This window comes from Amphiprion ocellaris, chromosome 9 (genome assembly GCF_022539595.1).
Source record: "Amphiprion ocellaris isolate individual 3 ecotype Okinawa chromosome 9, ASM2253959v1, whole genome shotgun sequence".
Classification (NCBI taxonomy): Eukaryota; Metazoa; Chordata; class Actinopteri; family Pomacentridae; genus Amphiprion; species Amphiprion ocellaris.
The window spans coordinates 21,781,869-21,806,656 of record NC_072774.1 but is presented as its reverse complement, the minus strand read 5'-3'; the positions used below and the strand labels follow the sequence as shown (position 1 = coordinate 21,806,656).

The 24,788-nt window shown below is 38.5% G+C and overlaps 3 protein-coding genes across 4 annotated transcripts; 2 read left to right on the top strand and 1 right to left on the bottom strand.

Annotated features, from left to right (window-relative positions):
• The first annotated feature begins 1,393 nt into the window (after positions 1–1,393).
• ceacam1 (CEA cell adhesion molecule 1) lies at positions 1,394–13,927 on the top strand. Its single transcript, XM_023261761.3, has 16 exons — positions 1,394–1,463; positions 1,576–1,878; positions 4,339–4,620; positions 4,726–4,992; positions 5,080–5,152; positions 6,659–6,687; positions 7,127–7,420; positions 8,642–8,923; positions 9,013–9,276; positions 10,178–10,453; positions 10,647–10,898; positions 10,989–11,264; positions 11,350–11,601; positions 11,764–12,039; positions 12,502–12,759; positions 13,051–13,927. Exons 1-16 carry the CDS (start codon positions 1,409–1,411, stop codon positions 13,137–13,139), a joined length of 3,528 nt encoding a protein of 1,175 aa, XP_023117529.3. The 5' UTR covers positions 1,394–1,408; the 3' UTR covers positions 13,140–13,927.
• On the bottom strand, positions 13,923–19,656 carry pafah1b3 (platelet-activating factor acetylhydrolase, isoform Ib, gamma subunit). 2 transcript variants are annotated; one of them, XM_023261760.3, is made up of 10 exons: positions 19,618–19,656; positions 18,995–19,088; positions 18,411–18,500; positions 18,156–18,272; positions 17,880–18,002; positions 14,943–17,471; positions 14,784–14,834; positions 14,555–14,635; positions 14,382–14,456; positions 13,923–14,158 (listed from the first exon to the last, which is right to left on the bottom strand). In XM_023261760.3, the coding sequence occupies exons 2-6, from the start codon at positions 19,073–19,075 to the stop codon at positions 17,211–17,213; spliced, it is 672 nt and encodes a 223-aa protein (XP_023117528.1). In that variant the 5' UTR covers positions 19,076–19,088; positions 19,618–19,656; the 3' UTR covers positions 13,923–14,158; positions 14,382–14,456; positions 14,555–14,635; positions 14,784–14,834; positions 14,943–17,210. The 2 variants fall into 2 exon arrangements, with proteins under 2 accessions (XP_023117528.1, XP_023117527.1); XM_023261759.3 differs by lacking the exon at positions 19,618–19,656 and adding an exon at positions 19,378–19,445.
• A 41-nt stretch (positions 19,657–19,697) lies between these two features.
• On the top strand, positions 19,698–24,707 carry si:dkey-250k15.4 (uncharacterized). The gene is made up of 4 exons (XM_023261758.3): positions 19,698–19,749; positions 20,824–22,124; positions 23,655–23,731; positions 23,925–24,707. The coding sequence occupies exons 2-4, from the start codon at positions 20,837–20,839 to the stop codon at positions 24,468–24,470; spliced, it is 1,911 nt and encodes a 636-aa protein (XP_023117526.2). The 5' UTR covers positions 19,698–19,749; positions 20,824–20,836; the 3' UTR covers positions 24,471–24,707.
• Positions 24,708–24,788: the final 81 nt, after the last annotated feature.

The window sequence follows — 24,788 nt, the reverse complement described above, 5'->3', positions numbered from 1 at the left end:
TTTCATATAATGCATTACTAATTATACTATGCAGTATATATGAGGTATTTAATGTTCATCTCTCTCTTGCTCTCTCTGTCACACACACACACACACACACACACACACACACACACACACACACACACACACACACACACACACACACACACACACACACACACACACACACACACACGTTATGAAATATATAATATGTAGTTATTGAGACCTGGTGACGATACATTTGATCCAGTAATTAGAAAACTAAGGTTTAAATTCTGGAATATCTGGTGTTTATGGCTGCTGTTCACACTCATATGTATGCTCTGCAAATCACCTGGACATGAATCATTTCTTTTGTATGTCAGGTGCAAGACAGGTGTGCTCAGACACTGAACTTTGCTCCACCACAGCTCAAATAATGTCACATTTGTTGACTGAGTTGCATTGTGTAATGGAGCTGTTTGCCTACTCAACATGTAATGGTAAAGAGAGAGCATTTCTGAATGTCTTAAACAGAAATGAAATTCATTGCTTAAATTGTAAAAGTTACACAATGATATATTTGTCCAGGAACATGGTGACTTAAAATCTAATACTGCATATTTTGTTCACTGCCTCTTCAATGAAAACTAGTCAGCTGTGACCAAGATTCTGTGCACAGAGCAGGTTTACAAGCAACACAAAGAGCAATGGCAATTTGTAGGTTTTATTTCATTTTGAGTGTAAAATTGCTGAAAACATGGCGAGTATTAATAGGAAGTCTTAGTGTTTCTCTCTCACACACACACACACACACACACACACACACACACACACACACACACACACACACACACACACACACACACACACACACACACACAGAGAGAGAGAGAGAGAGAGAGAGAGAGCTTAAAAAACAATACTGAGCCAATAAAGTGTCACATGGCAGGTGTGTACACCGAAACTTGCAGGCGTAGGGGTGGAAAGTAAAGAAACTCTGCTCTGCATTTTTTACTAACTCCTGCCTTTCAGTATGTAAGAAAAAGTAGGTGTACAGGACAAGGCGATGATGTAGAAAAAAACAGCTTTAGCCTACCACAAAATGTATAGTTTTTAGCCCCCCACAACCCTCTGAAAAAAAGTAAATAAAAAATTTAAATGAAGGAAATAACAGCAAGCACAACCCCCTACTCCCCAATCACACCCCACATACCTTCTGTCATAATTTGTCATTTTGCCGGTTTGCCGTTGTCAAAAAATTCACCCAGGATGGTAAACAACAATGCATTCACCTTTTGTGAGTTGGATAAGAGTGACCACCAACTAATGAGAAACACCTGCAGATAAGACCTGTGGTTGCTATGGGTTGGGGGCTGAACATACAATGAACATCTATATTAGAAGAGAAATAGCAAAGAAACTGTCAGACCACTGAAACAAAATGGAGAAGAAGAGCAATGGGATCTCAGCAATTCTACTCCTAGCTTTAATACAAGGTAGGCCCTGTTAGTTTTATTGATTTGTGATTTTAACTTCACTATATTGGTTAAAAATGGAAGTGTCAGTAAGTCTTTTGAGTCAAGTACTGTAAATTTTTCTGTTTTGTAGGTTTTCTGGCCTCTGGCGCTGTTGAGGTGCAGCCCTCCATCAACCCTGCTGCAGTCGGACAAACAGTGACACTGTCTCTGTCTGCCAGTCTCAGAAGTGGCACTTGGGCAGTGGGAGAGTCTCTCATCCTCACCTGGCTTGGAAACCAGCAGGCGGTTTTCCCCAGCCACAGTGGCAGAGCGTCAGTCAATGTCCACACAGGAGATCTCACTCTGAGCTCTGTCACTGTGGATGACTCAGGAGTCTATGTGGTGCAGAGCAGTGACCCCCAGCTTAAGGCCAATGCTTCCATCACTGTTCTAGGTGAGCCTAAATAAATGAGCACCGATAATCAACATTTAGAGTAATAACTGACAGTCTATAATAGGTCATTTCACAAGGTTCTAAAGATTTCGGTAGCATGTGTATGTGACCTGTTTAAAGGACAATGATGCAAAACCAAAAGAGTGTAGCTTCATTTGATTGAGTGCCACTTAGTCATAATCGCTGTCCTGTCTGCCTTTGTGAAATGTTTGGGAATCTTTCGAAACTCATTACAAGAGTCCAGGTTTAATTTTTGTTATTAGTAGCATTATTTGCTAAATGATTTGTTGACGGGCATTTCAGGAAGCAAATGCTGTCACAGACATCAGCCATTATTCATTCTGCATAATGAATTTTATCAGTTTTATTACTGGCATTTATTTTGGGTAGTAATGTTTTGAATAAACTGTGACTAATGTTGAGTAAACACTGAGATAAAGTCTAAATGCCCGAGGGGCATATATCATTTAACCCCAAATCTGTTTCCTGATTTTTTTTTCCTTACTTGAAAATGTAGTCTGACATTTTGTCTGATAAGTTTAACCTGAATGACCCAAGCAAATAAATTGAGAATATATATACATAGATTTATAGCCATAAATAAATTAGTTGTTCTAGTGGCAAATGGACAATGTAATAAATTAAGTGATGTAGGCTGAGAAAACAAGGCAAGACATGCTCACTTATTAAGAGCAAATAAATACACAATCAAGAAAGAGGCTACCACTTAAAGTATATAAAACCAAGCAAATGGAAGCATAAAAAGAGCATTTTCACAGTTTCACATTTTGTAACGAACACTGAACACGTATACAGCTATGCACATAAAGGGGAAGAGGGAGGACAAAATGTGCTGATGACGTGTTTACTCTACCCTTTTTACTGGAACAGGTTTCTGTTGTGATGAAAAAGGATCCCTAGACAATATTCAGAAAAGAGTTGTAGGAATTTATGTCTCTGCCTCGTGATATTTGGACTGACAACCAGGAAACTCTGTAGCAGTCCATGTGTGTTTTGGTTTGCTGCAGTTTAGTTCACATGACGGTGTCCTCTGGTTAGTGTCTGTCAGTCTGTGTGTCTGACAACAATCTCCTTGATCCTTGCTTGATCCTTTAGTTTTACGGAGCCCATTCCTGCTGTGTCATCGCTAACTACATTTCTATTCTTTCCTATGCAACAACAACAACCAAAAAAAAAAAAAAAAAAGATTATCATAGATTATTTAGAACCACTTAAAATCTGATGAGTCATTTCAATCTTCGGTTAGAGAGAGTATGTTTTTTTTCTCTTAAAGCATTCTCAGTAACAAAGATTGACAAGTTGAAAGTAGTTATTTCTTTAATTATCATCATTTTATTGTGGTTTAAATATCCATGTCAGATGAGAATAAAAGCAACTGACAATTTGTGAGTTTTATTATTATTCTAGAATAATAGATTCATGATGAATTACACACCAGCAATGACAGACTATGAAACTTTATGTGGGGGCATCTTTTATTGTTGAATTTTTATTTTGAAGTCAATAATGTTATTGACATGTCAGGTCAGAAATTTGGGACGTTCCAGTTATACCTTAGATGTGCTGCCACAAAACACTGTAAGTGGCCATAATAAAAATATTCTATCTTCTTAGGCTGACAGTATAACTGTATAGACACTCAGTGTTTACTATATATGCTACACTGACCTATGAAGTTCAATTCAACTGCTCTGCTATAGTCTGCTTTAATTATGTTTAGAATATTCTTGTTTGTTTGCTTCTTTGTTACATTATATGAGATGTCTTGCTTAGTTATGGTGGTGGTAAAAAGAAACAACAAAAGCATGGAGAGCGCAGTACACTGTCAAGGCTGCTCAGTCATTGTATGATTCCTGAAGGATAAGTCCCAGTAAGTCTGCAGTGCTGGATTTGTAGCAGGATCGCTGTGCCGCTATCTCGCAATGATACAGAAATCTTTAACAAATCCGTGGATCCAGACAATAAGCCGCATCACTGCCAAGATCTAATCAGTTGATCCTTGTGTCATTTCTGACCTTCCCTTAAAATTTCATCCAAATCTGTTAATCTGTTTTTGAGTAATGTTTCACACAGACAAACAGACAAACGTACACTGATCGTCACACAACTCCTCCGTGTTCCTTGGCGGAGCAAAAAAGGCAAATTGGAAGAAAATGTACAATTTGTCTTGATACAATGACCTTAGTAACAAACACATTTTCAACAATGTCAGCAAAAATATTTTGAGCTTTGTAAACAAAGATGTGATGACAGGGCTGTTTTTATATTTTTAATGTATTACACTGCATTACATTGTACAGGTCTATCTAAATAAAGGGACCAATACAACCTTTGCATTAAATGTTGCTTGCTGAGGCATAATTTAATACTAATGAGCCAAAGCTTCATAGTGTACAGTACATTGATAAACACTTTGTTGCATTCACTTGTCTCCCACAGAGCCCATTTCAAATGTGACACTCAATGTGAATCAAACCGAGCTGATGGAGTTCAACAGTTCAGCCGAGCTCACATGCTCTGTCTCCTCTGGGTCCTCCTTCTCTTATCTCTGGATGAATGGCAGCTCTGAGGTTTCAGCCACTGGCAGACTCCAGCTCACTGATGGAGGCTCTACTCTCACTGTCGTAAATGTGACTCGCTACGACCAGGGACCATTCAGATGTTGTGTGTTCAATCCTGTCAGTAATAGCAGCAGTGATTCGGTCAACTTCACAATCAGCTGTGAGTAGGACAGTGTCAATTTAATCAATATTTGCTGCAAATCTCCACTTACAATTGTCCAGCTCAAGTACAAATGTCTGTTCCGCTGTATGTCTCGCTTCCCAGATGGCCCAGATAACATGGCTCTCACAGTGAACGGACAGAACACAACTTCCTTTTCAGCTGGATCTAATCTGACCATACTATGTTCATCGCAGTCCAATCCCCCAGCTCAGCTTCAGTGGGCATTCAGGGGAGAGCTTGTGAATGTAACAGGTCCTCTGTTGGAGCTGTCACACGTCGGTGAAGACCAAAGTGGTCCATATTCCTGTCTGGCCTTTAACAACTATACCAACATGCATGACAATATCACCACACACATCATAATAGCAAGTGAGTGTGTTACTATAGTGGTAACAACTTCCATGATTCTCCATATGTTCTGTACTTGATTCTTTGTTTGTTTTCATCTCTATACAGAGTCAGGATCTGACCAGCATGCAGTGAATATGCTACTCCTTTCTCTGTTACTCGCTGGATTCCTCTTTTCATAGCCAGGTAAGTTGTATGTATCGGCATATACACTTCAGAAAATATTTTCATTTCTAGACTGACATTATGCATACATTCCTTACCATGTTTCCCTCAGAAAAGCAAACTGGTGTGCCATTATTAATTCACATCATTTGTAAGGGTTAGTAAGTCATTAAGTGAATTAAATAGTCCAAAATATATATTATTTAAGTATAGTAAAAGATTTTACTTGATTTTTGATAGATCAGTTCTGGTTTAGTTAACCTGTTTTAATAGAATGTCTTCTACATTTTCTTTGTCATAAACATTTTCTAGGTAAATGAGTGTACAATATGAATATGCAATCATTGTTAAAATTTAACTAAAGAAGAGGGAAGAAAAGATTTAGTGCCACAATGGACACACCTACAGCAGGATTATTAATGGCAATGACAAATATGTTAAATAACTGCTTCTCTTTCACAGACGTTTGTGACTCTTACAGCCCACAGATGACTTTGATCCAGTGAATAAAAAGGGATCATATGAAACTTAAAGTAAAATCACTGTGGAATGTGTCGGCATGGCAAGAAAGAGGACTGAAAAAACGGCAGTCGACTTTTTTTTACTGTCAGACCTTTTGTATGATTCCACTTTTGGGCCCCTAATTAATCAAATGCTTAACTAAATGTTTACATTTATATAAGAAACATTTGAAATGAATAATCACGTGTGTGTGAGAGAGAGAGAGAGTCTGTTGTTTCATAAAGTGTCATAAATTTTTCTGTATGTATGTTTTGATTCTGCAAATAAATTACAAATATATGCACATTATTATTACAAGTGAGTGTGATTTGTGTTGCTGTTGTCAGATATTTTTGTCCTTGTATGTTATCATGTTATGTTTACCGATTAACGAACCAAACCAAAAGCAAACAAATGAAGTCTGCGTGATAAGAAGCACTTAAAATCAGCAGAAAACTTAACAACTGCAATCACATTAATCAAACACGGGATATATATATGTGTGTGTGTGTGTGTGTGTGTGTGTGAGCCTTGATTAAAATCATTGAGCACATAGTTGTTGCAGAAATTTTTAGCTAGAGGTCTTCCATTCTTCCACGTGCTGCAAAACACTTAGAATATACTTTGTGCCGTCTTAAGAAATGAGGAAATGTTCATTGCCTTGAATCTTATATGTTGTGGCTGATCTAATTATCATTTATTGTCAACAAAACATAACAATAAAAAGTCTATTGTTTGTTATTATTAATCATTAGAGCCATTTGACAAACATTTTTCAAGCTAGATTTAAAGCATTGTATTTAAAAATTCTCTGATTTGTTCAGAGATACTGTCGAGAATATTGCTGATAATTTTTTGCCGAGAGCACTTTCCTCCACTGAGTTATTTGTCATTCTTGTTAGAGTTCTGAGTCAGACAGCATATTTACAAAATATCCTCGTGCAGTTCTGGAAGTTTCCAAATGCCAGGTTTGCGTTTACAGTAAATGGACACTCCTAGGTGTTCTCCACTAAAACCTCAGTATATCAGGGCGAAACAAGGTGTGGCAGGGTGATGGCTGACCAGTGGTAAGCATTTGCATCACAAGAACAGAGAGCTGGAGTGATGTAGAGCAAATATTAGCTGATTTCAGAGCTGTGATAATACAGTATTGCCAGATTTGAATTAGTTCAGTCCAGTCCATTTAGCTGACAAAGAACTGCAAGAAAGTAGAAATTGAAGAATATAATGGAATCTCCAGTGGTGTTCGTCCTGATCCTGACAACGATTGCCTTTTCTGGTAAAACTGAAATATTTTTGATATTTTAATCCATTTAATTACCATGATTTTATTCCCATTGCATTAGTCAATTTATAGATCTTGATTACCATTTTACAAAAATGTTTTTTAATTAGTGCTACTTGGGTACATTTCGCTGTTTTAATAGTTGTCTTGTATTCCTTACATTTAAACAGTTTGTGAATATTTTTCCTCCTTCTCCGTTTCTAGATCATGTGTACAGTCAGAGCATTACTGCCTCTCAGAACCCTGTACCAGTGGGCAGCAGCGTAACACTTTCCAGCACGGTCCACGTCTCTACAGGAACATGGATATTCAACAATAATCTCATTGTGTTCATATCCCCACAAATTCAAGCCATAGCTAACTCTTGGAGGGACAGGGTAACATACAATTCATCCACTTCATCACTGACTTTAAGGTCACTGACGCTCGATGACTCAGGAATATACACATTAGAGGATTTGAATGTTTTTCGTGCACAGTTAACACTGTCAGTCCAAGGTAAGGATGTTCTTGCTTTTCCTGTTTACTAACTACAGTATACAATGCATTTTAAGTAAATATCACCATATGCATATGCAGTAACACTGAAATGACCTCTCCAAACCTGTATGTTGATCCTGTATTGTATTGAAAATCTGCTAACATTCAAAAACTACAAATAATAAATAGTATTTTCAGTTATTTGCTGCTGTATTTGTAAAATGTTGATTCGATAAACAAAAAAAAATCGATTTCTTTGTCTTTAGCAACACTTCGATGAGTCTCAGTTCTTAGTTTCAGTTGTCAGTTGAGAAAATAGAATAATTTCGCACTGATTTTATAAAATATACAGTGAGAGACATACATGAAAATGTATTAAAACATAAATTATTATTTATGTATTAAAACAAGTAATACAACAACTGTGAGCAGTACTTTGAAAATCAAAGTACTGCTCACACAGACAATGCTGCACTAAACACAAAGTGCAGCTATGGCCATCCAACAAACAAAAATTTTGACTAAATAGTAGCACTTAATCTATTATTTGGTCGAAGTTATTACAATTTATCCTCAAAGAGACATGATTCTGCTAATTTAACAGGACCTATTATGTTCATTTTCAGCTCTGTGTTTTTATTCTGGAACTCCACTTGGGCAGCTTCACATGATTCATAGTTCAAAAAATCCTTATTTAGAGTTGAAACAAGTCATTTTAGGCTGTGTCTCTTTAAGTCCCCTCTCCCTTAAAGCCCACTTTAGTCTGAATGGCCAGGTTTCCCTGCCGATAGGCAGCACCCAGTGCTGGTGAGTTGTACTATCAGTACTTCAGGCTGTGCTGTGCCTGTAATAGATGACTGTATAGAGAAATCCATGAGCTGATGGAAATTGTCAGAAAATAGAAACAGAGCAAACCCCTGAGCTATTGGTTCACAGAGATTACCGTTACATGTGTTCACACCATTGTTTGAAATCTTGTCCGTTTTACATGAGCATCTGACACTATTCACTACCCTTATTTTCTGTTTTATAATGTCACCCACCAGAACAGCAGTGCTAGCCACGGAGTCAAGGCACTAGCAAGGTTAATAGAAATGTTGGTTTGAATCAGATTTCAGTTTAAACCATATGAGCTTACATGTCTATCTTCTATTAAGAGAGAAAACATGGTTTATTGTCTGCTACAGTTCCACATTTCTGTAAAACCTAACAAATGGCTTGTTATGTCATTCTCTGCAGTGCCGATTTCAAATGTGACTCTGTGGGCAAAAGAAACCAACCTGGTTGAATATAATGACACAGCAGTTCTCATGTGCTCTGTGTCCAACGGCTCATCTCTGTCCTTTGAATGGCTGGACGGCAACTCTACAGTAACAGCTGGTGGACAAGTACTTCTCAGCAATGGAAATGCCACTCTCACCATACTCAATGTGACTCACCATTACCAGGGACCGTTCAGGTGCAAAGTGTCTAATGGCATTAGCCATGAAATCAGTGCCCCTGTACATCTGAACATCAGCTGTAAGTTTCAACCAACAAATCTGTATATATAGACATCTGCAACCCTAACATTAATCCCTAAAACAATTTCCCTGTTGTTTTATCATCAGATGGTCCAAGTAACACAACGATGATGATCACACCCATGAAGGACACGTACAAAACAGGATCTAAAATCACACTGTCATGCTCAGCGGAGTCCAGCCCTCCAGCGATGATCAAGTGGATTGTTGATGGAGTGTACCTGAACCAATCTGGCCCACAGCTTCAACTAGAGAATGTTACACAGGGCAACTCAGGACATTACACATGCGTACTTCACAACACAGTCACGTCCAGGTTCAGCAGCGCAAGTGCAATGATTCAGGTTTTAGGTAAGGTTGGAATTGTAGTATTTACGAAGGTGACTTTCCTCTATTAGATATTTGATCATTCTGAAGAAATAATACATTTAGGAAACATGCCTATTTATTTCTTATTGAGAGTAAGATGACAGTTAAACATTCTTTCATGCAAAGAGCTTCAGGAAAAAGAAAGAGCTGTGGTTTATGAGCCATAACATTTCTTGTTCTTATAGACGTCGTGGCGTCATGAGATTTTGTTGTCATAAGATTGCAAGGGAGACAACACGTTTAACAATTTGTTATGTAAACTGCAGCCTGACTGGTTCCTGGAGTAGTGTGGTAATTGTAGTTGTTTGTGATTAAAAATATATTGTGACACTTCATCATCATATGTGTTGATGGGTAGATTTTGTAAAAGAGCCAATCTGTGTTAGCGTTAGTGTATTAGCTAGGTGTCAATAAAAAGCATGTGAAAAACAGCAAGTCACATCACAGGGTATCTGTTTCCCACCTTCATGCTAAGCTAAGCTAGCCTTGCTGCTGGCTGCTATCCTTCTGACGTGTTATTCACATGCTTTTACCTCCCATCAACAGGTGTGATGAGAGGTAAGGTAAGCAGCTGTGGTGTGGAAAAAGCTTTACTGACAATTCAGAAAGAGCAGAGAGGCAGAAGGAGAGGGAGGGCAGGACACGGGTGTGCAGAGCAGGCAGGCATTTCTAGACATATGACTGAAAACAGAATGTTTCAGGTGTGGTTCTGCTACCTAAATAAGGGTAGTGCCATTGTCCACACCTAACTGTTTTCACAACGATTGAGCAAACTTTCCAAAATACTGAACCATTATTTGAAATTCTAGCAGCATGTGCCACATTCATTCAAGCCTCGTCCATGTCTGAATTTGAGCAATGCATTTCTCTTTTCTTCTTATAGATCCAATAACAGCAGTTGTGGTGAAACCTACCAGTGGACCAGCCATGCTTCATGAGCCATTCACTCTTCAGTGTGAAGTGGCTGGATCTGCTGACACCATTCTGTGGTGGATGAATGGCCAGCCTATTTCTGCTGACAATGCAACAGTCTTTGGCATGAATAACAAGACACTAACATTAAACTCAGTCCAACCTTCAGACAATGGACATTACAAGTGTCAGGCTTTTAATTCTGTGAGCAACATGACCAGCAGTCCCTACACAGTTAACGTTATCTGTAAGTTATGCTCTAACAGTCATTAACTAAACAAGCCATCTGATAAGATATTAGCAAATGTGAACATATCTAGTAGATTATTCATAAAATACCAACCAAATTTTACTCCCATGCACTGTTCTGCATTATGTGAATGTCTGGAAAGTCATGTGAACATATTTCTTGTGGTTTACATTAATGTCCATGCATTTAGATGGACCAGAGATGCCAACTATCACGGGACCGACCGCGGTAAAGACAGGAGACAATGTCACATTCAGCTGCTATGCATCATCTAACCCCCCAAGCCACTACAAATGGTACTTCAATGGTTCTCTAGTCTCCAACATGTCCGAGTACATTACCCCTCATCTTCCCAAAGAAACAGTCAGGAAGTACATCTGCATGGCCTTTAACAATGTCACTGGCCAAAACAGCAGTGCCTACATCATGCTCACTGTTGTAGGTGAGATGTGGATATTTGCTACTTATATGTTTATGCAAAAATGTTTTCTGAAAAAGGACTATACAATTCTGTGTTTTGCTTCGTTTTCAGATCCAATAGAAAATGTGCAAGTAGAAGCACCAGATAATCTTGCCACAGAAGGTAATTCATATAATTTAACATGCAATGTTACTGGACCTGCTGATCATGTTTACTGGATGAAGAATGGTGAGCTGCTGCATGAAAACAACAGAACTGTTTTCTCCATGGATAACAAGACAGTCAGCTTCATCCCACTGAATCATTATGATACTGGCGACTACCAGTGTATGGCTGTTAACGCTGTTGGAAACATGACCAGCCCTCTGCACATGCTCCTTGTCAACTGTGAGTATGACATTTTCATGCAACATGTTGCTACACACTATTAGATTTTTGGAGTCAAAGTCAACCATCTCCTTTGCTGTTGCAGTTGGACCAGAAACACCCATCATTCAGGGGCCAGATTTTGCAGAGACAGGAGGATATGCGGTCTTCAACTGTTCTGCCATGTCGGTTCCGCCCAGCCACTTTAGCTGGTGGTATAATGGCTCCATGGTGGCCAATACTTCAGTGTTTAAAGCTGGTCCTTTGTCTTTAAATATGACTGGAGAATACACCTGTATGGCCTACAATAATGTGACAGGAAAGAACAGTACAAACTCTGCAATGCTCACAGTCATTGGTATGAAAATTTGACTATGGGAAGGAAATCAATGACACATTTTTTTTTAACACGACTGATTGAATATTGGTTTATATTGTGTCTTAGACTACAACTGTTTAAAAGCATGACGTGCAATCAAGACGTCTTGCCCATATGACTCACTGTGTTTTGTGTCTATAGAGGCCATAGAGTCAGTGATGGTCCAAAACAGCACGACTCCAATAAACAATGAAAACTTCACTCTCACCTGTGATGTTGGTGGACCCTATGACACGATCTACTGGATGAAGGACAACATGAAACTCAACATGACAAACCCACATTCATCGTACCACATTGAAAAGAACATGCTGCACTTCACCCCAGTGACAACTTACAATGATGGGTCATATCAGTGTGTTGCTACCAATCAGGCTGCTCAGCATGAGAGTGTACCGTACATACTCCTGGTGAATTGTGAGTATCGTAGAGTGAAAACTTGCTTTCCTGCTGTTACAATAGGTACTTAATTTTTATTAAGTTAATTAATACATTAATATTTTTAATAAAATCTAATACACTCATGTTACATTTGGTATTATTATTTAATAATGTGTGTTCGATCAAGCAAAATACACTTAGATCACCTCTCAATAACTGTGCTCCTTTACCAGCGATAAGTTACACGAGTACCCTGTTGCTCTGAGATTAAGCTTTCTACATTCAGCGTTTCAGCACCTAAACTTAAACCAGTAATTATAATGTGCAGAGTGCATTTAACCAGAAATACCTAAATGAGTTTTGTAAGCCATTCAAATGCTACACAGAATAAATGTGAATTTACCCTTTTAGATGTGCGCAAATAATTCTAAAAAATGTTTGTACATAACAATTGTCATTTTACTCTAATTTTGACTAACTTCTTCTGTGTGGTTGCAGATGGGCCCCTGAGTGTGACTATCTCTGGTCCAGATTCAGCAGAACTGGGCACCTCTGGCATGTCTCTGACATGTTCTGCTGATTCTCGGCCTGAGTGTCATTTCTACTGGTTCTTAAACAATCAGTCAAACCCTCTAACGAATGGACCTGTTATTACATTCTCTGTGACAAAAGAAAGTGAGGGGACGTACATTTGTAAGGCGAGGAACCCTGTGACCAACATCACAATGTACCAAAGTAAAACATTTGCTGTCAGCGGTGAGTGAACCTTACAACTCCTCTCTGTCTATTTTTGATGTGGTCAGTACAGTATCTCCATAATAGATTCTTTGTGATATCTGATGAACTGACAAGCAAAATATGAGTGAAACATGACCAATTATTTTCTTAGGGTTCATAGAATAATTGCATTCATCTAAATTATTTTCATCAGTATGGTTAAAACACTACCGGTGTAGGTGCTATACAACTGTAGATGATCCATGTGGTATACAGTAACATTCTTTCTTTTCCTCTCAGAATCACTGAAATTTCTCTCTCCATTCCCAGGTCATGCCTCTGCCATCCACTTCTCATCCCACAGCAGTCTGATGTTAATGGCTCTGTTTGCTTTTTCCACCTCTGTGCTGTTCAACTGATCCTCCACACAGAAAAGTCCAGTCAGCCCAAAAGGCCTCCTGCTTCTTTTACAGTCTTTCATGACAATCTTCCTTTAAAATGATTGAGACAGTCAAAGTATAATCCACACTCTTAATGTAAAATTAACACTAACAGTGAAAAGGCAAATTATTTATTTATTGCAATGCTTGTTTTGTTTTTTATGTTAAATACTATAAATATTAGCAAGTAAAAGTATCTGTGTTAGTCACTGTTTGGACTTCCCAGGAGTCATTTTAGTGAAAGTACTTCAGTAAACTTGCATTCAATATCAAGGACCATACCATCAATGAGGTGATTTTTTATTAACTGATATCATAAGTGAAATGTTGATCAGAGGTAAGATAAGCAGCTGCAGTGTAGGTAAAGGCTTTACTGAGGATCAGAGGCAGGTCCTGGTGCTGGCTCCCTAAGAGAGGGACAAAAGAGGAAGAAAAGAGCAAGAAGAAAGGCAAGGGGAAGTGGAGCAACGGCAAACAAGAACAGACTGGTATGCAGAGCTGGTCAACATTTATAGATGTATGACAGGAAGGGGAGAGTTTGAGGTGTGGTCCTGGTACTGAACTTCAGATAAACATTTTACCTTCATTATTTTCACAAGGGTAAAACATGTGTGTTTCTACATAATATATCCATGCTCCTATGATACAAATTACATATCTCCATTCTGAACACTTGCAGTTTTTTTTGTTAAGCATAATGAATTTGCTTTATTATACCTCGATTCACTGTAATTATTTCTTTATCAATAAAAAACACTGTAATCATTTGTGTGAGGACTTTATTGAGGAGGATATAACAGTAAGTCTTACAAAGAAATATGTGTGACAGTGATAATTGCAAAATATTGATATATAGGCAGAGTATATATGAGAGTTTCCTTGTCTTGCTCATATGGGCACACTGGGACCGAACTTGGATTTATTGTTTGTCTTCAGTTTGGAAAACTTGTGGCACTTCTGCAGATTCTTGTTTTTTTCCAGCTGGCACAGTTTTTTCCCTTGTGGTTTAAGTAAATTCAGACAGATAAGGAAAAGATAGGCTGAGTTAGCATCTAAATATCTGTAAGTAACATTTTGTAAGAGTCTTTGAGTTCATAATCACCTTTCAGTCTGAGTCATGATAATATACTTAACACACAACGTTTCTTTTCACTGATCTTACTGATTTTAGGTTGTTTTACTTTATCACTTTAAAAACCTCAGACAGTATAAGTAACTTACATTTCCCGTTCTTGCCATTGCGTCTGGCAGACGACTGACAGCGGCAGTGTGTGCTCACCATCTCTCTTTCCTTTCCTGGGTGATCCAAATACATAAGAACAAAAGAACTTAACAGGTTTGGATAATGCACTTATAGATATATGCATATAAATATATGTCAGTTCTCATTTCACCTTTGCAGTTACATGATCTGTTGTGCCATCTTGGGGTGTTAATCGGATGTGGAGTTGTAAGTAGTTCTCCAACAACAGTGGCTACAACACAATTGATGTTAAAGTTAAGAAAACAATTACCGGTATTAGTAATTCAAAGAATAAATGAAAATAAAACAATTTAACTCTTATTGATTGACCACTGGTTGTGAAATGTGTTTTCATTTTTTTAAGTTTAGCTTTTACATACAATCAGTGAATTTGTTGACAATCAAGGATTGTTCATAGGTCTCAGGAACACCTTGATGAAAGAAAAAAAACATTACAGAACAATATACACATGATGGTTAATTAGTAAATTACTTTTGTAATTAATATTAACATTTTATTCTGATTAAGTGTACAATACCTTGACTGTGGTCGGTGAATACTAGCAGTAGAAGAATCAACAGCAAATGCTTCCTTGGTCCCATGCTGTAGTAAATGAGAACAATGCTGTTTGCCCAGAAAAAGAAATCCTGCCTGTATGCAGTCACAGTGAAGAAATGAAATGTTTGTCGGTCTGGGTCTTTATAAAGGATGGTGTCAATGTCTGAAATTGTAGCTGTGGCGTATTCATCAGCTGCCAACTGTATGATGCATGTCTTGCCCAACCAAAGACGTGGTGGCGGATAACACAAAAGATTGCCAGCAAACCTTGGTGTCATGTAATGGTTCATTTCTGTGGGAAAAAAAGGGAGGGATTCACACGATACTGACCTGCAGTATGAGGGTATCTGAATGCCAGGTGACACCTTGTTTGTGAGTTTCCAGTGCGTAACGCTGATACTATATGACTGTATTACTTTAAATGATGAAGAGTGTCATACACATTTTTTTTCACTGTGCTTTCATTTACTGATCCCCATTGTGATCATATTTTGTTTTCAGTATTTGTTACAGTCATTTAAAATATGGCACTTAAATACATGAGGAAATGAGAAGAGATATTAATGTTGATCTCACTTATTGGTTGTGGCTTGTGTACAAAACCTAGTTTATCTTTGTTGGCAAAAGCACTTACTGCTATACAATACTGACAGGTTTAACATAAATTTCAAGTGGTGCTCATCATCAGTCCTGTCAGCCCCACAGTAGAGAATATACCAGTGTCACATGTAAGATTATGCTTGCTATTATGAGGTAGAATTCTAGGTCTTTGTGTATTGTATTACGTGTGATGACTGTTGAAAAACATACCAGTTATGGACTGACATTAATGAGGCTGGTGAGGGCAAAGCAAGACTTGTTCATCGTCCTCAAGTTTCAGAAATGTAGCTCTCTGCTCACAACCACATTTTCCTAAAACCAGTCATGCAAAAGCAATAAATCTCCCTTGGACATAATCTGTGTATGTGCACTCTCAATGAACTTTGCTTTTTTTGAAGTCTAAAAACACAGTTCTGCACCAGTGGCAATCAATTTCTCAGTATCTGCGCACAGATCTGATCCACGAATCAAGGGACAATGAAACCATCTTGCTTTTATATTTAATGCATTTCTTTCCTCTCTTACACAATCATCCATTCTGGACCACAATGCGAGTTCTGCAGCACAATCCTTATCTAAGTTTCTTAGAAGCATGTAAGTGAAGCCTTTTCAGTGGTCTAATGAGCCAGTAAGTTGCAGAGAACAATGAACCTGATGCAAAGTAAACTAGATGTGTCTATACAACTTCACAACCTACTCACACACATCTCTGTTCACAGTGAAATACAGTTGCTGTTAAAACAGGAGAAGCGAAAAGGTTGAAGGACATTAATGAGAAAACAAAACATGATGAAAAGCAAGTACACAGCAATGGTCAGTTTTTTGCATGTGTAAACAAACAAAAGTGAAATCTTAGGACACTGAAATTAACATGTACAAAAAAACATTAGATAATACACTGATGGTACTGCCAAATAAAGATAACTCCAAAAATGAACCAGGTCCTCTTCCAAGTATTTTGCAATAGTGGGTTTCTACATCAGTACTTATGAAATGTTCTAAAGTAAAATCAGCTTTGATAAATACATTACAAATGTAGCCGAGTAGATGAGATCTGCAGGCTATTGTTATAAATGCAGCTTTTAACAAGGGGCAACCAATAACATTTGAACATACAGAATGTTTTCATTAAAAAATAAAAATGTGCATAATTTTAAGTTTTATTATTAACCATTGAACACTTGGATTAGTTTACGTTCATCTATGTGTTCTTAAGGATGTCTCTTCAGATGTTATTTTATTGCCTTGATTGCTGAGTCACTGGCAAAGACACCCTGGAATCGCCTGTCATATTCATTCCTTCATTCCTATCATGCTGCAGAAAAATGAAATAATCTGTCTATGACAAAACATTTTGGGAAGTAAATGCTAGTAGAACAGGTGCTAACTGGGAATTCAGGCAGGACTTTGTCTCTCTACAGCACATTGAAATTTTGACTGCACTATTAACACAAAAAATGTATGGTCCCATTATCTGTAACAGTGGTCACCAACCCTCGCTGTGGAAAGGACTTCAATGATCTGTGCAGCTCTTAGCCCTTAATAACTGATTCTATCCACCACTTGAGGTCTTAATGAGCAAAGTGTGATGCTCTGTGGAAACAGGGACAAGGACCACTGTGGTAGTGTACATTTGTAACCTGGCTGCTCAGTTCTCAGCAGGTTTATCTAGCATGGACTTGAGATGAGCGTGGAGGGGTTCACACACGGCCTGGTAGCCCTGAGGGGTCAGGTGAAGGTAGTCATACATGTCTTGGTGGGAGATGCTACCATTGGAGTGGACAAAGCCAGGATCCACATTGAGGAAAGAGGCATGTGGAAGAGATGATACAGTCTCCTGGACTAGCTTGTTCACCTTGGCATTTCGCTCCCGGAGAGGGTTTGGTGCTTTACCTCTGGGTAGTATACTCTGAAAAACAGATACAATGTTTTTAGCATTTTCATTTCTCTCCTTAGTAATAAATGGACCCCTATTAAGTCTGTTAACTTTTTTTTTAAGTGTTTCACAAAAGGAAAAGTAGGTTCAATGAGATTACTTACTCACCAGCACGTCAGCTGAATCTTAAATCAGTTACAATTTTTTTTTTTTTTTTAAATATAAAAAGTGAAACTGGTCACAGTAATCTAAGTGCTAAACTACTGTGATGCATCCAGAACTCTGCAGCTGAACTAAGATTCAACTAAAAGGGGTAACATGATCAGGGTTGAGGTCACTGTACAGCTTCACTGTCGCATGAACTTCATTTGTTATTTTCAACAAACATGCAGGTGAGTTGATTAATACTACCCTTAAGGAATGTATCTGAAAAAAACCTACAAGTACGAGCGTGTGGGCTTGGGGGAGCTTGTTCTTGATGACTTGGACAATAGCCATGATGCCTCCACAGATCTGTTCAGCAGTGTGACCATGATTGTTAGTGCCAACCCATAGCACGACAACCTACATTAACAAAAGAGAAAGGAAAACATGATCATGTACATGCAAATGACAGTTCAGGGTTATTATAACTGGAATTTCAATGATAGCACCATCAGTTTATTGTGTGAATAAACAAGCATGATCATGTTCTCTATTTTTGGCAGTGTTTTGGACCTTTGGGCTGATGTTATCCAGTTCACCATTGCTCAGTCTCCACAGCACATGCTGTGTTGCATCACCACCCACTCCAAAATTAAGGGCATGTAGAGGAGAGAACAACTGGCGCCATATCTGTAGACAAACCGCAACAATAAAGTGTCCACATGTTCACACAATTTAGCAGCATGTACAGACATTTATAAGAACAGGACAAACTATCAAACACTGTGTATAGATCAGACACACAGATGAATGTGATCTGTGTTTTACCGCAAACTGGTGCAAGAGCTGAACAAGAGAGTCTCCAACAAACAGGACATCAGGTTCTTTGTCTTTGCTGTCAGACACAAAGCGGGTATGCTACAAAGAGAAAAAAAAGGAAAAACCAGAACTTGAATGCATTGCCAAAAAAGTATCTTTGAAACAGTGTTTTCCTATTTGATACATTATGTACAAAATTCTAATAGTACAAATCTTCAGAAAAAAAATAAATGACAGTGAGAATGTATTCTGTTTTCTCTCTAAGCTGCTTTGAATGATCTGTGTGAAACTCGGGCCATTTTCTGTTTAGTTTTGTTCCACGGACATGGCACCGAACTTATTTCTCTATATTTCTATATATGCATCTTATATTAAGTATTTGTTGATCCAACTGCTCTACTTGCCTTAAATTGCTCCTAGAGGACAAATAAAGATTTCTGAAATTAATTGAATTTCAGCTGATGACGGCTCCCTTTATCATCAGTCATCATATATCTCAACCCTTGCGACATTAGAAATGAATCTAATGTCACAGCTTTGTTTAATTCAAGGATAAAGTAAACGAAAACTGATAATAAGGTTATTTCACACACCAGAGACATCCATCGTCCATCTCCCTGGGTGTCTACACAGGGAGTGGGTGTGGCGGCTGGGTTTGAGTCTTCTGCACTCATGTCTTGGCTCTACCTGTATTGGAAAGCAGTCTCGTAGAATTTTTGATACTTGTAATAACGCACACTAACCGCGTAACCAAAGGCCTATCGTTATAAATGCCATCAAAATCAATGGATGTTGACAGAATTAGCCACAATGGCTAGCCTCCTTGCGAAAACACAAATAGATGCGGTTTAACAGAGATAACAGTCATGCACGTGTAATATAAATGTTAAATAATAAAGGGCTATATTGTCTGCGGTAGAAAAGGGTCAATATTAAATAGCAGCTACATTAAGCAACGTTACTGAACACAGGTTACCATTAAGTCAAAATATCGTTATGTCCCGATTCAGTTTCCGGAAGTAAATTTTCGCTATACTTGCATGTACCATTGTCTTCCGTGGACAACAATATATATGTTTTCACGTATTTTACAGTTATCCAACCGTTCTATTATTACATTGTCGTTGACGATTAATTAAAGAAGATACCGTATGAATAAATAGTAAAAGAAGTACTGATTAAGGGAAGAAATAGATAAAAGATGACACAGCGTTACCTCCTCGTCTGTGTAAATGGATTCGCTCTGCCGTGTTCGTGGGAGTTAGTGCTGCGCAGAGAGACTGCGCTGCGGCGTGTTGCCGGGCAACTACAGATTAATGTACGACAAAAAAGACCGTGGGCCACTTTAGTAAGTAACCGGTTGTCAGTTAATGTCTTCTCATTTGTTTACAACTGCGTTTTCTAGAGTTACCATTTGTCTCGCTTTACAAGTTGTTGAAGTTCGGTTCAGTTTCTATGTTTCTTACCAGCCACAGCTATAATTTAAAACACCTGTGCTTGAAGTTAAATTACACCTGGTTGACGTTACCTGTTTCGCAGCCACCTACTAAGCTAACTGGTAAAAATGATAGATGTCTGGAACCGCAGTGGAGGCAGTTGCACGGATGCTGTCACAATCCTGGTGTTTGTTGCTGTATTTACTGTTAGAAGGGAGTGAGAGAAAAATCTGACAATATTTGCCTCAATATTTTTAGATATTCAAGTCCAGTGATGGACGCGTTTTCAGCCCCTCTTTGTGTGAAATCATGATTCTTCATTTTTCTGGTAGACTTTTTTTTTCTTAATATCACTGAGAAATACTGAGTTTTTGATAAATTGTGAATTTACTAATACTTTAATGGTTTGTTGGTTAGTTAGTTTTAATTGTAGTTTTTGCATGTCCAGATATATTAGGGGCACATTTTCTGTGTCAGACATTATAACCTGAGACCTGTTCTTGACTGCTCACTTGTAGTATGAAGGTGTTCAAGATTTAAACGGTTAGCCTTTAGTAGTATACACTAAATATGTAAATATAATTTGCACTATGTGAAATGATCCTGAGTTCAGGGTTTAATGTACATATTACCAGTGTTAATGTTCATTAAAAGGGAAAGTTTTGCCATGTATACTAACATAATCTGTCTTTGCTATACAATGCAGCAGACTCGTTCATGCATCCCTAACATGCCAATGAACTGCTAAGAAAAATACATTTTACATGCACTTTAGATATGTCATACTTTATATGATTCAAGTCTTCAAGGTCAAAGTCCCCATTGCCAGTTGTTTGAAATTTTCATCCAGCCACTCTCATTTAAACATTAGTTCAGTGCTTGATTTGTTTTTAGTAGTCACTGGAGTGCAACAGCATCATGCAGAGGGTTTTCTGTTTCTATTTGCTGCAGGCTTACAAATGACTTACTATGATACATTTCTACAGAATCCTGTGCAGCATGAGACACGGAGGTGTCAGGCCTTTACCAGATAAAGACAAGATCAACGAGCAATCGAAAACATCCGAGAAAAATTGCTTCTTGAGCAGATTCACAGCAGATTCCAAGAAATTGAATCACTGCACTAAGAGAGATGAGAAGCAGAAGATGAAGCGACTGAAGACCCGCAAGGAAAGGAGTCTGATGAGAGGCGGTTGGAAAGAGACCTCAAACACCAAATCGCATCACCATTACTGCAGCCGCCAATGCAGTAAAGACATGGCACATTTCCATAACTGCTGTCATAGTAGCTGTCATTGTCCTTCAAAGAAACAGACACAGTTTCCAGGCGTCGCTCCTGCTGTACTGGAGCCCAGTATCATCACAGACAGGCGCCTGATAGGACACCAGGGCCTGTTCAACTATGAAGTGAAGTCTATTGATATTGAACGCCTGCTGAGTGAGCAGAGGAAACTCAAGCAAAGTGGACAGCATGTAAAAGAAAAATACAAAGCTTCTTCACATCTATCTTCATCATCTTGCATTCCTGCACCATTCTCCTGTGATCCTTTGTTGGGTGCTGATACCGATGATGCTGTGCCATCTAAAAAGAAAGCAGACCCTTCTACAAAGGCCCATTATGATTCCCAAGAGAAAGAAAGTCAAAACCTTCAGTTTAATAGTCAAGAATTAGATGTTACACCAGGGCAGAGACCACAGCAACAACTTGATCGTTCATTTGGAAGTTTTAAAAGCGTCCGTTCATCTAAACACAGCTCCCTCAGTGTAGGACCAACCAAGACCATTAAGACCAGCAATTTCATGTCTGAAAAGGACATGGAGTCACAGCTGACTCCCATTGTTGACAGAGACAATCTGAAGACATTAAAAAAGAAGGTAAAGAGAAAAATGATGCCTACTCTTGAACTAACGGCGAAGACTCGGGAGTCTCCTGTCTACCAGAAGCAAACCAGTGGTCCGAACCCAAGCCCGCTTCAACTCCAAAGCTCACTCGCTGCTGATAGCTTTGATGTACAGTGCAGAAGACACAATCCCAAAAATGTGTCTAAGACTGTCAGTGCAGTGGCAGTACGTTTGTGTGACAGTCTGGAATTCCGACTTTTGGGAAGGGCAAACCTTCTGTCAGAGAGCAGGGAAGTGCTGTTGAAATCGCTGCGGGAGAAGCATGGACCCTGTCTTCAAGAAAACCTCCTTGAGGTGCAGAGAGGCTTTAGCTTTGGAATGGATCCCACAAACGCTGTCCAGGATCAGGAAATCATGACAGATGAACATGAGGTCTTCCCTCCAGGTAGGCATTTAAATACAAAGTGCTGTAGGATTCTCAAATTGTATTAAATCAGAACTAAATGTTATGCTTTGCCATCTTGTAATTTTTATTTTGAGAAATATACACTACATTCAAATGAATGAGAAAATGTCTCCAATCTTTTGACTGGTAGTGTATATCAGTTCTCAAATTTAATCTGTGATCATCAGTAATAAGTTCAATATGGCCAGTATTATTAAAGATGACATGTTCAAATCATAAAATTCAGGACTGCGTGATCCTTGGAGTTTCAGTAAAATGCAATTGGACTTCTTATCGAAGTTTTTCAGAACATTTCACCTCTCATCTAAGAGGCCTCTTGGAGAACTGAAGAAGTCTCTTGAATAAGAGGTAAAACACCTTCAAGATCCTAAAAGAAGTCAAGTTATTTTTTACTGAAGCTTCTTGGATTACCATAACTTGGATGACTGTGCATTTCCACAGACATAACCAATTATGTTATTCTGGAAATTTAAATATTCACATTGATAACATATTCTCAGCTGTTTACATACCATACTAATACCATAATGATATGGATATCATATGTCGTATATAGTTTTAGTTTAAGCTACTTGTGTTTCCACCTTTGGTGTTATTTATGAAAACTCATTCCACACATGCTTGTGCATCTTGTGTGCATGCATGATACAGACAAAACTGTGGTCCACTCTGCACTGCTTCTTGTGGAACCTTTAAAACTCATGATAACATAAAAGATTATCTCAGTGTTTGTCAGGTCATCTTAAAATACTAGTGAGGTGCCCAACATTGAAACAGGTGTTTCTGACTGTAATATCCACTCAATTTGTCCGACTATGACTTAATACAAGGCTTTAGTCCTCTGTACAACATATTTTGAAACGTATATCTGCTGTTAAATGAGGCTCCTACAAACATTTCTACTGTTTTCTAAAAATGTATCTTAAGTGATATCAGTTTTAGATATAAGAACAACACGGTGGAGTAGTGGTAGTGCTGTCTCCTCTCAAGAAATCTCTGCGTTCGAACCTTCTGGTTAGCTGTGGCCTTACTGTGTGTAGCTTGACCTCTCTCTCAGTGCCTGTGTGGTTTTTCTCTGTGTTCTACCGCTTCCTCCCACAGTCCCATGCTGTAAATTGTTAATCAGTGAATCTGGCCATAGGCATGAATGTGCGCCTGTATAGTTGTCTGTCTCACACTGTTAGCCCTGCAATGAACTGGTGACTTGTCTGGGTTGAAACCTCTTAATGTCAGCCAGAACAAGCTCTAGCCTCCTGTGACTCTCCACAGGATAAGTAGGTATAGCTAATGGATGGATGGATTATGACAAAAAACTGCTCATATGGGCACCTGACTATTGTTTCACTAAGTGTTTTTGTAAGTCGTTGAATGAGTACGCCTGAACAGCATAAATCTAATGTAATGCACATATATAATAAATAAATCTACATCAGTGTCTTCTTTTAAAAAGCAGCTGTGAGCAATGCTTAGTTTATTGGCTGTTGCTCAGTTCTGCTTTGTTCTTTGTAGATACGTCTTTCACAATGAAAGGAAGCAAGACTTTTAACTGGAAATTCAGTCCACAGCTGCACCACAATGAGGAACAGGTAAGACCCTATGTTTACACTGCCACTCTTTTTCACATATGGCTTGGCTCTTATCCCTTTGATAATTTAAAATTCAATTGCAAAAAATAATGCTTTCTGGTGTTTCATGTGAAGACTTGTGGGTGGTTTACAAGATCTGTGACTACTTCTCAGTCTTTTGGATCATGTCCTCAGATCTAGTTTCTCTCCCCAGTTCTTCATGGACTTTGAGCCATCAGGACCTTCAGCAAGCGAAGGGTTTACCCCCTCTCTCACCTTGTGCAGAGAAGAAATAGCCTCTGAGCGCCAGGAAAATAGTTTCAACAGGTCAAACAGCAAAGAGTCAGTGATGTTTGATTTCTTTGAAAATAGCTTTGTGAACTGCACCAGTGATAGAGAGAGGAGACCTGGGCTGCAATGTCGTGGTGCCAACATCCAGCCCTTCTTTTCTCACCAAGCACAGCTGGCAGATGGACAGCCAGCAGAGCCAACATACTTTCCCCAGAAGCAAGACCCGCTTACAGATAACAGATACTCTTTTTCTCCCCTTTTCCCTGCCAAAATTCCCAATTTTTATCAGAGCAATTCCCTCTTCCCTTTCAGTCAGTTCCTTCACCCTTTAGCTTGCTCTCCTCCCAGATCCCACCACACTGACATGGTGCATTACCCCCCATCTCAAATGCTTGAAAGAAGCACAAATCCTCTTTCTTCTCTACTGAGCCCTGTGCACTGGTCCTTCCCTGCTATGAGGCTATACTAATATGTGGTAAAACTTTCCATACAGAAATGCCTGTGGACATTTTTAGGGCTAACGAAAGAACAATTTTCTCTTAATTCAAATCATCCAGACTTTTTGTTCACAGAAAATGTGTTTTCATATTTTATTAGAAAAATAGCATGTAATGTAATAGCAATAGCTATCTTCTCATTTGTCTCTTCTTTTACCACATGCTGAGAAAAAGAAACACACAATTATGCATTACTTGCATCTTTGGAACAGTTTTATTATGCAGAAGTGTACATTAATAACACAGATGCTATAATGAACTGTTCTCTAAGAATTTTAGCTGAAAATGTG